General features: G+C 38.7%; 1 protein-coding gene across 1 annotated transcript; it reads right to left on the bottom strand.

Annotated features, from left to right (window-relative positions):
• Nucleotides 1-9,008: 9,008 nt before the first annotated feature.
• On the bottom strand, nt 9,009-13,072 carry LOC135199036 (uncharacterized). Its single transcript, XM_064226951.1, has 6 exons — nt 12,830-13,072; nt 12,492-12,687; nt 11,714-12,093; nt 11,143-11,308; nt 10,843-11,035; nt 9,009-9,138 (listed from the first exon to the last, which is right to left on the bottom strand). Exons 1-6 carry the CDS (start codon nt 13,070-13,072, stop codon nt 9,009-9,011), a joined length of 1,308 nt encoding a protein of 435 aa, XP_064083021.1.

The raw sequence follows: 13,072 nt of genomic DNA, 5'->3' as shown, positions 1-13,072 counted from the left end.
GAGCAGATAGCCGAGAATTGTATGTATAGGTAGTAAACTCTCTCTCTCTCTCTCTCTCTCTCTCTCTCTCTCTCTCTCTCTCTCTCTGGATATGAATTGTTCAGAAAAAATACTCAATAAAAAAAAGGTGGAGGTGTTATGTTATTATGTCAGGGACCACCTCAGTCCAATAGTGTGTAAGATTGCAACCAGGCAAGCAGTGATTGGCATCAATGCAAACAACCTAGGGAAGAAGATAACTCTAATACTATAAGTGTTAAGACCTCCCCACCAATAACAAATGTCCGATGAGGAGCTGTATGCACTACTAGGACAAGAGGTAAAAAGCAAACTCTGCATAATAATGGGAGATTTCAACGCAGCAGTACACTGGGACACGATGACCTCCGCATCAAACGCAGAAGGAAAGAGACTTTTAGATTTTGTAAAAAAATGAATTCCTCCACCAGTGGGTTGACAAACCTACCAGAGGAAATAACATACTAGACACCGTCCTATCAACGGTAGATAATCTATCTAGTGTCTGACCTTTCAGTAGGTGCAAATCTAGGCAATAGCGACCATAGAATGATCTCATTTCAAATTAACGTTCAACATACAAAAGTGAAGATATTGATGAGATTAGACGACCGTCGGCATAACCTAAAAAAGCTAAAGGAGTTAAAAATCTAGAGTACGACGAGAACACAGGCATAAATAAGCACTGGGAAGCTTTTCATGAGGAATACACAGAAAAATGCTCCTGATATATATACCATTAAGGCGAATACTAATAACTGGCAACCCTCAGCTTAAGTGGTTCAACAGGGAAATTAAAAATAAGATAAGAGAAAGAGACAGGTAGCACAAATCAATGAACCCACACCCAACACCAGTAGAAGCAAGCAGGCATAAAGAAAACTGTAGATTGGTGGACAAATTAGTAAGAAAAGCAAAGACAAATGAGGATGAGAGAGTAGCATCAGTTTGTAAAGAAAACTCAAAAGAATTCTTTGCGCTTGTTAATAGTAGGAAACCAATGAAAAATAGCATAGGTCCCCTAAGGGACAATAGGGCAACCTGGTGAACTCAGACTTGGAAAAAGCAGAGTTATTGAATAAGTTTTTTACGAGTGTATTCACAATTGAAGACACTACTGCAATACCGGAACCTGCTATTGAATATGAAGGGGCAGAACCGTTGGACAAAATAATATTTACAGAAGAAGACATTAAACACAAAATAGACAAACTCAACAAGTTCAAATCTCCCGGCCCGGATGGGATTCATCCGAGAGAAATTAAAGTCGGGAAATTATAAACCAATCTGCCTAACGTCGGTCGTTTGCAAGATTTTCAGTCCATAATTGCTAATTGCAGATCAAACTGTGGATCACATGGATAGAAACAACTTAATATTAAACAGCCAACACGGCTTCAGACAAAACGGATCCTGCCTGTCAAACCTCTTGGAGTTTTTCCATAACATGCTTGGTATTTACGACTGTAGTAGAGCTATTAATAGATATGCTCTACTTAGATTCCCAAAAGTCCTTTGACAAAGTTCCACACAAGAAACTAAAGACAATAGTTAGAGCTTTAGGAATTGTAGGAAAAACAGATGACTGGATCGAAGACTGGCTAACTTATTTGAAAACAAAGTCGTAATAAATGGTGAAGAATCAGAATGGGCAGATGTCCTTGGCCCTCTCTTGTATTTTATTTACATTAATGACATTGATGTGGGCTTAACTAGCAGGATAGCCAAATTTGCAGATGACACCAAACTGCAACCAGGAAGTTGTAAATAGCAACAGTGTGGAAGAGTTGAAAAGAAAGCTGGACAAAGTCATTAGAAGAACACTGAATTAACGGGAAAACCTGCTCCTGGAGATAAGTGAGCACGCGATATCTCCTTTAAAGGATGGGCTAACATTTCTTTGAGACATTCTAATCCTTTTCTTTGTAATTCTCTCTCTCTCTCTCTCTCTCTCTCTCTCTCTCTCTCTCTCTCTCTCTCTCTCTCTCTCTTTCTCTCTCTCTCTCTCTGAGGTGCCTTTCACCGGAAGTGTTTTGTGGGGGGAGGGGGCAGGGGGGGTTAGGTTGGAATGAACAGCTGGGCTGGGAGTTTAGGGCATAAGCTAGAAAGTATGAACAAAATCAGTTGTCCACAGCGACCATTTGATTGAGACACTTAGACCTAACAAACCCCAGTTTCCATTCTGCGTAAACAAATAAATAAATAAATAAAATAAAATAAAATTTTCGGGATTGTAAAATATCCGATGGCGTCGCCAGATCAGTCAAACTATCAGTAAGTCCAGACAGAGAGAGAGAGATTCGTTGTTATTTATCATCCGTGGTGCGTCTAACTCTTCTCTCCAAGATGGCGGCGTCGCGGTTAGCACCACTCCTAGAATAGTCAGAACGTAATTGGGATGGTTGTCGTTCAGTGGTGTCGCTTGGAGGGGTACTGAGAGAGAGAGAGACAGACAGACAGACAGACAGAGACAGAAAGACAGAGAGAGAGGGAGAGAGAGAGAGAGCTATGCAGCGCTCAGGCAGCGAATCCCGCCAGCAAACGTAACGTTGAGCAACATAGTATTACCCGTCCCTATACCTTCCCCCCTACCTAACACACCCACACCACATACCCCCATGCCCTCCACCACACACCCATAAGCCCTCGGGATTCTGACGCAAGCAGCCCAGTCATCATCTGCCTGATAGAGGCGAGCAGATCGTTTTGTGCACGAATTTTTTCCTTAGCAGCAGCCGTCTCGGAAATACCATCAAGAAGAAGAAGAAGTTGAAGCTTATTAGCAATATGTAAACAAAGTGACTGGGGCTGGTGATAGCACCAACTGTTACTGTCTCTCTCTCTCTATACTTCTCTTTTTCTACTTCTGCCTGTCTGTCTCTCTCTCATTTTCTACTTTCTCGTCCTCTTTCTATCTCCCTCTCTCTCTCTCTTTCTTTTCTCTCTCTTTCTCTCTACTTCTCTACTACGTTCTATCTTATCCAGTTTTTCTCTCTATCACTTTTTCTCTCTCTACTTCTCTTTTTCTACTTCTGTCTATCACTTTATCTCTCTCCCCTCTCTCTCTCTACTTCTCTCTCTCTCTCTCTCTCTCTCTCTCTTTCTGAGCGACCTGGGGCAACACGAAAAAGAGTAAGGTCTGTAAGGTCTCTCTCTCTCTCTCTTTTTCTGCTTTCTCTTTTTTTTCTCTCTCTCTCTCTTTGTGTGGGCTCAGTCCTGCGTACCTGTGATGACCTAAGCAGAGAGAGAGAGAGAGAAGCCATCTTTGGGAATGAGTACAATGTATAAGTATATACGAAAAAAAAAAAAAATTATGAGAATGTATAAGATTTCATAGGTACGAAATTAAATCAGAATGTATGACAAATTATGAAAAGTTATGAAAATGAATATATAGAATAGATGAAAATGAATAAATATGTATATGAAAATTCATGAAAATGTATGAAAAATGATGGAAATGTATGAGAATGAATAAATAATTATACATGAAAATGTAGGAAACTGAACAAATATATGAACAGTATCCAAATACATGAAACTGTATGAAAATGAATCAATGAATGGAGAATGTCTGCTGTAAATGTATGAAAAGGCATTCTTAGTAATGCACAGTTTTGCTTGGTAATATATATATATATATATATATATATATATATATATATATATATATATATACATGCATATATATATATATATATATATATTATATCATAGTATATATATATCATATATATATATATATATATAATTATATAATATATATAATATAATATCATATATATATATATATATATATATAGATAAATTATTTATAAATTATATATAAATATATATATATTATATATATATATATATACTTAATATATTATATATATATAAGATATAATATATATATATAACGTATATATATTATATATATATATATATATATATATCATAATACGATTATTTTTATAACGGACACTCTGGGAAGGGACTGGACACCAGAATTAAACAACATAGATGATTAAGTTTGAGAACGGAAGAAATGTCGAAGGCTTTGTTTTTACACGTGAATAATCTCAACCAAGTGATTCATTGGGAGGGGCCAAAAGTTGTTTTATATTGTAATGATATAACTCGTAGAAATATCATTGAATCTGCTTTTATTAAATATCACGGTGACTTAATGGATGTGAGCCAGGTCATGTATACAAACTAGACTCATTTGTTGTTAACGAGATTTGTAAGTTTGTTTCTCTTTAACCACCTGTTGAGCTGTTCTATACCTATACCTGGTTTTAATCGGACTTTGAATACTCGTGTTTCAATTTGTTCAGCTTTTATGTTTACTTTGTTAGATGGAGAGAGAGGGAGAGAAAGAGAGAGAGAAGAAGAAAACGTGGAAAACTCTGATTTTGGGTGATTGCTAATTTTTATTTTCATCCTTCACAGAATATGTAGTCGTCTGGATGATCAGCAGCTGCGCAATTCTATGTAGCTTGCTTGCTCACGGATAGAGAGAGAGAGAAACTTGACCTTTGACATGTTCTCCGAACGGGAGACCGGTTTTGATATTCCTTTAAGTAACCCACTCGAACGTATTTGGTCAAGAGACGTTTTCCCGCCTTTGTTCTACTGGTGGATAAAGTTCGTAGGCGGGCGAAGCGTATTTCCCCCATCCCCACCTCAATAGAGCGCCCACAACCACACACAAAATTTTTTTAAATAATTACTTTTTGGAGGCAGTTATTACGCTTTTGGAAGTAGTTGTTACTTTTTTTTTTATAAAGTTTTGGCGGTTGGGAAGTCTTATCAGTGTTTGTGAGGCAGTTATTATTCTTTTTGGAGACCTTTATTTCTTTTTGGAGATAGTTATTACTTTTTAGAGAGTTATTACTTTCTGGAACCAGGTATTACTTTTCTGAAGACATCAATTGCTCGTTGGGGGCAGTTATTCCTTTTTTTGGAGATAGTTATTACTTTTTGGAGATAGTCATTACTTTTTGGAGATAGATATTACTTTTTGGAGATAGTCATTACTTTTTGGAGATAGTTATTACTTTTTGGAGGCAATTATTCCTTTTTGGAGGCAGTTATTACTTTTTGGAGATATTTATTACTTTTTGGAGGCAGTTATTCCTTTTTAGAGGCAGTTATTACTTTTTGGAGACAGTTATTCCTTTTTGGAGATAGTTATTACTTTTTGGAAATAGTTATTACATTTTGGAAACAATTATTACTTTTTGGAGACAGTTATTCCTTTTTTTGGAGATAGTTATTACTTTTTGGAAACAATTATTACTTTTTGGAGACAGCTATTCCTTTTTGGATATAGTTATTACTTTTTGGAGGCAGTTATTCCTTTATGGAGATAGTTATTACTTTTTGGAGGCAGTTATTCCTTTATGGAGATAGTTATTACTTTTTGGAGATAGTTATTACTTTTTGGAGGCAGTTATTCCTTTATGGAGATAGTTATTACTTTTTGGAGATAGTTATTACTTTTTGGAAATAGTTATTACTTATTGGAGACAGTTATTCCTTTTTGGAGATAGTTATTCCTTTTTGGAGATAGTTATTACTTTTTGGAGGTAGTTATTCCTTTTTGAAGACCGTTATTTCTTTTTGAGGCAGTTATTACTTTTTGGAGATAGTTATTACTTTTTTGGAGACAGTTATTACTTTTTGGAGACAGTTATTCCTTTTCGGAGATAGTTATTACTTTTTGGAGACAGTTATTACTTTAGGAGGCAGTTGTTCCTTTTTGGAGATAGTTATTACTTTTTGGAGACAATTATTACTTTTTGGAGATAGTTATTACTTTTTGGTGGCGGTTATTACTTTTTGTAGATAGTTATTCCTTATTGGAGAGAGTTATCTCTTTTTGGAGGCAGTTATTACTTTTTGGAGACAGTTATTCCTTTTTGAGGATAGTTATTCCTTTTTGGGGATAGTTATTACTTTTTGGAGATAGTTATTACTTTTTGGAGGCAATTATTCCTTATTGGAGGCAGTTATTACTTTTTGGAGGCACTTATTAATTTGGAGACAGTTATTACTTTTTGGAAGCAGTTATTACTTTTTGGAGATAGTTATTACTTTTTGGAGGCAGCTTACTAATTTTGAAGAGACAGATTATTACTTTTTTGGAGGCAGTTTATTACTTTTTTGGAGATAGTTATTTACTTTTGGAGGCAGTTATTCCTTTTTGGAGATAGTTATTACTTTTTGGAGATAGTTATTACTTTTTGGAGGCAATTATTCCTTTTTGGAGATAGTTATTACTTTTTGGAGATAGTTATTACTTTTTGGAGGCAATTATTCCTTTTTGGAGATAGTTATTATTTTTTGGAGGCAATTATTCCTTATTGGAGGCAGTTATTACTTTTTGGAGGCACTTATTACTTTTTGGAGATAGTTATTACTTTTTGGAGGCAGTTATTCCTTTTTGGAGATAGTTATTACTTTTTAGAGGCAGTTATTCCTTTTTGGAGATAGTTATTACTTTTTGGAGGCAGTTATTCCTTTTTGGAGATAGTTAGTACTTTTTGGAGGCAGTTATTCCTTTTGGAGATAGTTATTACTTTTTGGAGACAGTTATTCCTTTTTGGATGCAGTTATAACTTTTTGGAGATATTTATTACTTTTTGGATCAGTTATTTTTCAGTTTTTAGAGCAGGCATTAACTTTTTGGAGATATTTATTACTTTTTGGATCAGTTATTCCTTTTTAGAGGCAGTTATTACTTTTTGGAGACAGTTATTCCTTTTTGGAGATAGTTATTCCTGTTTGGAGGCAGTTATTACTTTTTGGAGATCGTTATTACTTTTTGGAGACAATTATTCCTTTTTGGAGACAGTTATTACTTTTTGGAGACAGTTATTACTATTTGGAGATAGTTGTTACTTTTTGGAGGCAGTTATTCCTCTTTGGAGATAGTTATAGCTTTTTGGAGGCAGTTATTCCTTTTTGGAGATAATTAATACTTATTGGAGGCAGTTATTTCTTTTTGGAGATAGTTATTACTTTTTGGAGGCAGTTACTTCTTTTTGGAGATAGTTATTACTTTTAATTTTGCAGCATATTACTTTCTTTTCTTGGAGATAGTTATTACTTTTTGGAGGCAGTTATTCCTTTTTGGAGACAGTTATTACTTTTTGGAGGCAGTTATAGCTTTTTTCGAGAGGGTTATTACTTTTTGGAGGTAGATATTTTTTTGAAGCGCTAATTAGTTTTTGGAGGGGGATTGTAACTTTTAGGAGGCAGTTATTTCTTTTTTGGAGGCAGTTAATACTTTTTTGAATCAGAAATTACATCTTTGGAGGCAGTTATTAATTATTGAAGGCAGATATTACTTGTTGGTGGCAGTTATTCCTTTTTGGAGGCAGTTATTACTATTTGGAGATAGTTATTCCTTTTTGAAGATAGTTATTAATTTTTGGAGGCAGTTATTCCTTTTTGGAGTTGGTTATTCTTTTTGGAGATAGTTATTCCTTTTTGGGGGCAGTTATAGCTTTTTGGAGAGGGTTATTACTTTTTGGAGGCAGTTATTTTTTTGAAGCTGTTATTAGTTTCTGAAAGGGTGGTTGTAACTTTTTGGAGGCAGTTATTTCTTTTTGGAAGGGGGTTGTAACTTTTTGGAGGCAGTTATTTCTTTTTTGAGAGGTTTATTACTTTTTGGAGGCAGAAATTACATCTTAGGAGGCAGTTATTAATTATCAGATGCAGATATTACTTTTTAGAGGCAGTTATTCCTTGTTGGAGGCAGATATTCCTTTTTGGAGATAGTTATTACTTTTTGAGACAGCTATTAATTTTTGGAGGCAGTTATTCCTGTTTGGAAATAGTTGTTACTTTTTGGAGGCAGTTATTCTTTTTGGAGATAGTTATTATTTATTGGAGGCAGTTATTCCTTTTGGAGCTAGTTATAGCTTTTTGGAGGCAGATATTATTTTTGGAGGAATTTATTACACTTTGGAGGCATTTATAGCTTTTAGAGGGTTATCACTTTTTGGAGGCATTTAATACATTTTGAGAGTTAATATTTTTTGGAGGCTATTACTATTTTGGAGACATCAATTGCTTTTTGGAGGGCAGTTATAACTTTTTAGAGGCATTTAATACGTTTTGGAGACAGTTATTACTTTTTAGAGGCAGTTGATACTTTTGAATCAGAAATTCCATCTTTGGAGGCAGTTGATACTTTTGAATCAGAAATTCCATCTTTGGAGGCAGTTGTTAATTATTAGAGGCAGTTATTACTTTTTGGAAATAGTTATTACTGTTTGGAGGCAGTTATTACTTTTTTCGAGGTAATTATTACTTTTTTAACGTTAGTTAATACTTTTTTCAGGCATCTATTACTTTTTTGAAGCAGATATGACTTTTTGGAGACATTTAGTACTTTTTCAATTAACCAAAAAATAAATATATATAAATTGCATAAAATCAAAAATTATACTTAAAATGATAAATGACTAAAGAGATTATTTAAGCAGTGTGTTCGAAGTCGTCCTTGGACGAAGGACGCACCGAAGTATTATTATTATTCGTCCTAGAAAGCAATCGGAGGATGAACCAAGGTGTCCAGGAATCGTCCATTGTCACGTGATCGTCAGAGGAGGAGCTGGAAAGGTCAAATGTGACAGAAAAACTGAGCGAAAAAAATAATCTATTTTTATTCACAGAATCAACATCAAATCACAGCCATCAATATTTAAGCAATTTCTAGTTCCAGGATGTCATTGCATCTGTTTAGAGGTATCCTGTACAGTTGTAGGATATCACATGCATCTGTTGTGAGGTATCCTAGACAGTTATAGGATATCATATTCATCTGTTGAGAGGCATCCTACAAGCTGTAGGATACATCTGCTTTGAGGGGGTTCCTATAGAGCTGTATATATCTCCTGCAGCCATTGCGAGGTATCCTATATCCTATACACTTGCGTGACGAATCCCCATCCGTCCGGCAAAAAACTTCTCCTGAACTCCTGCAGGACATGCTACTGAATTCCTTCAGTCTCGGTCAAGCCGCCCTTGAGGGCGGCCAGGAACTGTAGGGCCTTCTTCCCGCACCTGTACATGTAGTGCCTCTCGGATACAGCAGTCAGGGCGCCCGTGTTGTAATGGTACCTGCGGGTGGGAAACGTCCTTCAGTTTAGGGTATGTGATTCGGAGGACTCCGCGATTCAGGGAATGTTGTTGTTTGACCTTGGGAGAGAGAGAGAGAGAGAGAGAGAGAGAGAGAGAGAGAGAGAGAGAGAATGGGGATACTATTGCTCTCTCAGAATATAAGGCATATTGACAGACTGTAGGATTTATTGACAGGAGAGAGAGAGAGAGAGAGAGAGAGAGAGAGAGAGAGAGAGAGAGAGAGAGAGAGGCCCTCAGACTGTAGGATTTATTGACAAGAGAGAGAGAGGCTCTCAGACTGTAGGGCATATTGACATTAGGGAGAGAGAGAGAGAGAGACTCTCAGACTGTAGGGCATATTGACATTAGAGAGAGAGAGAGAGAGAGGCTCTCAGACTAAGGCATATTGACATGAGAGAGAGTTACAAGGAGTTCCAAGGATTAGGATGTCTCAAAGACTTGTTAGTCCATCCGAGGAGACATCGTGTGCTCACTTATCTGTAGGAGCAGGTTTTACTGTGCATTCACAATGTCCTCCTAATAATTTTGTCTAGCTTTCTTTTTAACTCTTCCACACTGTTGCTGTTTACAACTTCTGGTGGCAGTTTATCCCACGTGTCACATATCTTGTATGTAAAGAAGTTCCCACAATGGGATGTGTTGTATCTCTTCAGTTCTAGTTTCCATCCATTATTTCTTGTCTGGTTTTCGTTTAATGTGAAGGGGTTACTGTCTGCTTTTGTTATGCCTTTCAGTATTTTAAATGTTTCTATGAGTTGTCCTCGCAATCGTCGTGTTTCTAAGTCATATATGTTCAGGCTCTCTAGTCGTCTTCGGTAACCTATTTGCCTGATGGATGGAATTAACTTTGTGGCTCTTGCTTATACTTCCTTCTAATCTGTTTATGTTTCTTTTCTAGTTGTTGGTTGGGACTAAAACTGTACTGCATATTCAAGAGGGGCTCTAACTATTGATGTGTAGAGCTGCAGCACAGTTTCCTTGTTTCTGTATTTGAACTGCCTCTTTATGTATCCCACTAGTTTCTGTGCCTTCTTTTCTGCTTTTATGCACTGTTTTGTGGATTTTAAGTCCTTGGTAATAATGACTCCAAGGTCCTCTTCTTGTTCTACACTACTTATGTCATTCCCAAGCAGCATGTAGCTGGCATGAGGGTTGTTTGTTCCTATTTGTAACACTTTACACTTATCCACGTTAAAAGGCATTTGCCATTAATTTTTTTACCGCTCTCCTATTTTTATTAGGTAATTTCTTAAACTTTCCACTGCATCTGGGTCTGCTGCATTTACACTTAGTTTGGAGAGAGAGAGGAGAGAGAGAGAGAGGCTCTCTAAGACTGTTGGACATATTGACATGACAAAGAGAGAGAGAGAGAGAAGCACTCTCAGACTGTGAGGCATACTGACATGAGAGAGAGAGAGAAAGAGAGGCTCTCTTAGACTGTAAGGCATATTGACATGAGAGAGAGAGAGAGAGAGAGAGAGAGAGAGAGAGAGAGAGAGAGAGGCTCTCTCAGACTGTAGGACATATTGACATGACAAAAAGAGAGAGAGAGAGAGAGAGAGAGAGAGAGAGAGAAAAGCACTCTCAGACTGTAAGGCATATTGACATGAGAGAAATAGAGAGAGAGAGAGAGAGAGAGAGAGAGCGTTTCTCAGTGACTGCGCGTACTTGACCTGGCCTGACCTTAGGGCGCGGGCGAAGTTGTTGGCAGAGAGACTGGGCTTCTTTGACCTGGCACCCCACAGCCGGGCGATGAGGGCGGGCTGGACTAGCATGAAGGTGGCGCTGGAGACGTCCTGCCAGCGGACTAGTTGCGGATTGGTCCTGGGATCCACGAGGAGGCGGATCAGGAACTCCCAGATTTTGGGGTGGCGATCTGTGGGAGGGGAAACCGGAGGTGGTGTTATAGAAGAGGCTCTTTGAAGAGTCAGAGTCTCTCTCTCTCTCTCTCTCTCTCTCTCTCTCTCTCTCTCTCTCTCTCACCTCCGCGTCTCGAGGTCGTCTTGATCCTCTGGCTGGCGGCCTGGCAGGCTCCCTCGTAATGCAGACCCGAAGAGGACCCTTCTACCGCCCCAGCCTCACCTTCTTCTCCTCCATCTTCTGCTGCCTCTCCCAGTCTGTGGTCTCCTGAGGGAGATGGGTTTTGTGTCTTTCATATGGTGCGGGATTCGAGAATGAAGGAAGGTATTGGGTCGGAGGTTATGTTGAGGAAGGTTTCTCTCTCGAGGATTCAAGGATTCCCTATGTTGAGGAAGGATTCTCTCTCGAGGAGTCAAGGACTATGTTGAGGAATGACAGTTTATGTTGGGGAATGAAGGATTATGTTGAGGAATGGCAGTTTATGTTGGGGAATGAGGGATTATGTTGAGGAATCGAAAGGATTTTCTTGAGAGATGATTTTGTGAGGAATATGTGGAGGATTTTTTTCCCTTTATGCATATTTAATTTGTTATATATATATATTATAATATATATATATATATATAATATATATATATATATATATATATATTATATATACATACATATATCATATACATACACACAAACTCACTTTCATCAAATGCGCCGCCATCTGCTCCGTCTTCCTCACCAGGCTGAAGATGTCCTCGGGCAACGTCTCCGAAGCCTGTCCTCGCATAATGTATTGGTCCAGGTCATCGTATTCCTCCGTCGAGAGGGACCACATGTCGCTGCTGAGGGCGTAGGGCGATAGCCCTGATGGATAGGAGGAGGATGACGACGCCCTCTGTAGAGGGTCAGCGTTTTCTGCCTCCCCGCAGCCTGAATAATCGGGTCCTTTTTGCCTGTGTGGAATGACAAGGTCATTGAAGGCGTGTGATTCTGGAATGCTGTGTGGGATGTCCTCAGGGTTTCTCAAGGACTCGAGGTCAATAAGACACGGGGGTAGGGGGGGTGTCAGTGTGCTCTGACCTTGTCAGGGGTCAACTCGGTCAAATCTGGTCATACATTGATTACTAATGTTCAAATCAGGTCACAACTGGAGTCCTAATTGACTGTAGGCTTTGTGAACATTGGCAGGAACTATATTTGGTCAATCAGATTAAATTTTCATTTGCCTGGAATTTATTCCTTAATACTGTCCCTACAGATGGGCATAGGGGCACTGATTGGGTATTTAAGCAAAATACACTTATGAAAAAATAAATGCAGCCTGCTTTATAAAGCCATTACAAGCAAACAAACTCACTTAGACTAACCTCAAACCCACCCAAGGGCCACAAAATATAAAGATGCCTTTTCCACCTATAGACCGTGCCATTTTAAATATAGTGCCTTAACTGACATTCTATAGACTGTGGTGGCCTTACCTGCCTTTCTCTTCACCAGCGACCGCAAGTTCTTGTAGAAGATGGAGCCGCCCTGTTCCCCACAAAGAGCAGAGAAGTCCTGCTTCTTCATCTGTGCCAGGGTGCTTCCAGTCGTGCTCCTGAAGGCTACGAGATCGACCTCGGAAGGGTCGATTCTGCTGAGGGTGCACACGTCCGCCGCCCAGTCGTAGCAGTCCTGCGGAGAATGGGCGCGCGTGGGCGCTTATCATTACGAAATGGGGAAACCCAGCCATTGGGTCTGTCCTGTCTCAATTTCTGGTCACACTTGACGAGAATATCCTCACAAAATTGATGGGGAGAGACACTTTCATTCATACCTCTCCGTTCCAATCCTCCACAGGAGCCTGTTGGTAGGACTTCAACAACAGGAACTCAGGACTGGAGGAGCTGCCACTGTATCCTTCCTCCCTGACGGGACTCTTGAGGTATGCTCTACAGAGCGCTTCCAGGTCCAGGTTGTGGGTCAGGTCGGATCCTTCGCAGGTCAAAGAAGGCTCCAGGTTCTCAGCGGCTTCGTAACCGCTGCCGCTGGAGGCGCCTCCGAAGGGCGTGAGGCTCAT

Source organism: Macrobrachium nipponense, chromosome 25 (assembly GCF_015104395.2).
Source record: "Macrobrachium nipponense isolate FS-2020 chromosome 25, ASM1510439v2, whole genome shotgun sequence".
NCBI lineage: Eukaryota > Metazoa > Arthropoda > Malacostraca > Decapoda > Palaemonidae > Macrobrachium > Macrobrachium nipponense.
Note: the sequence above shows the minus strand (reverse complement) of the source record. Positions and strands in the feature narration are given on the sequence as shown.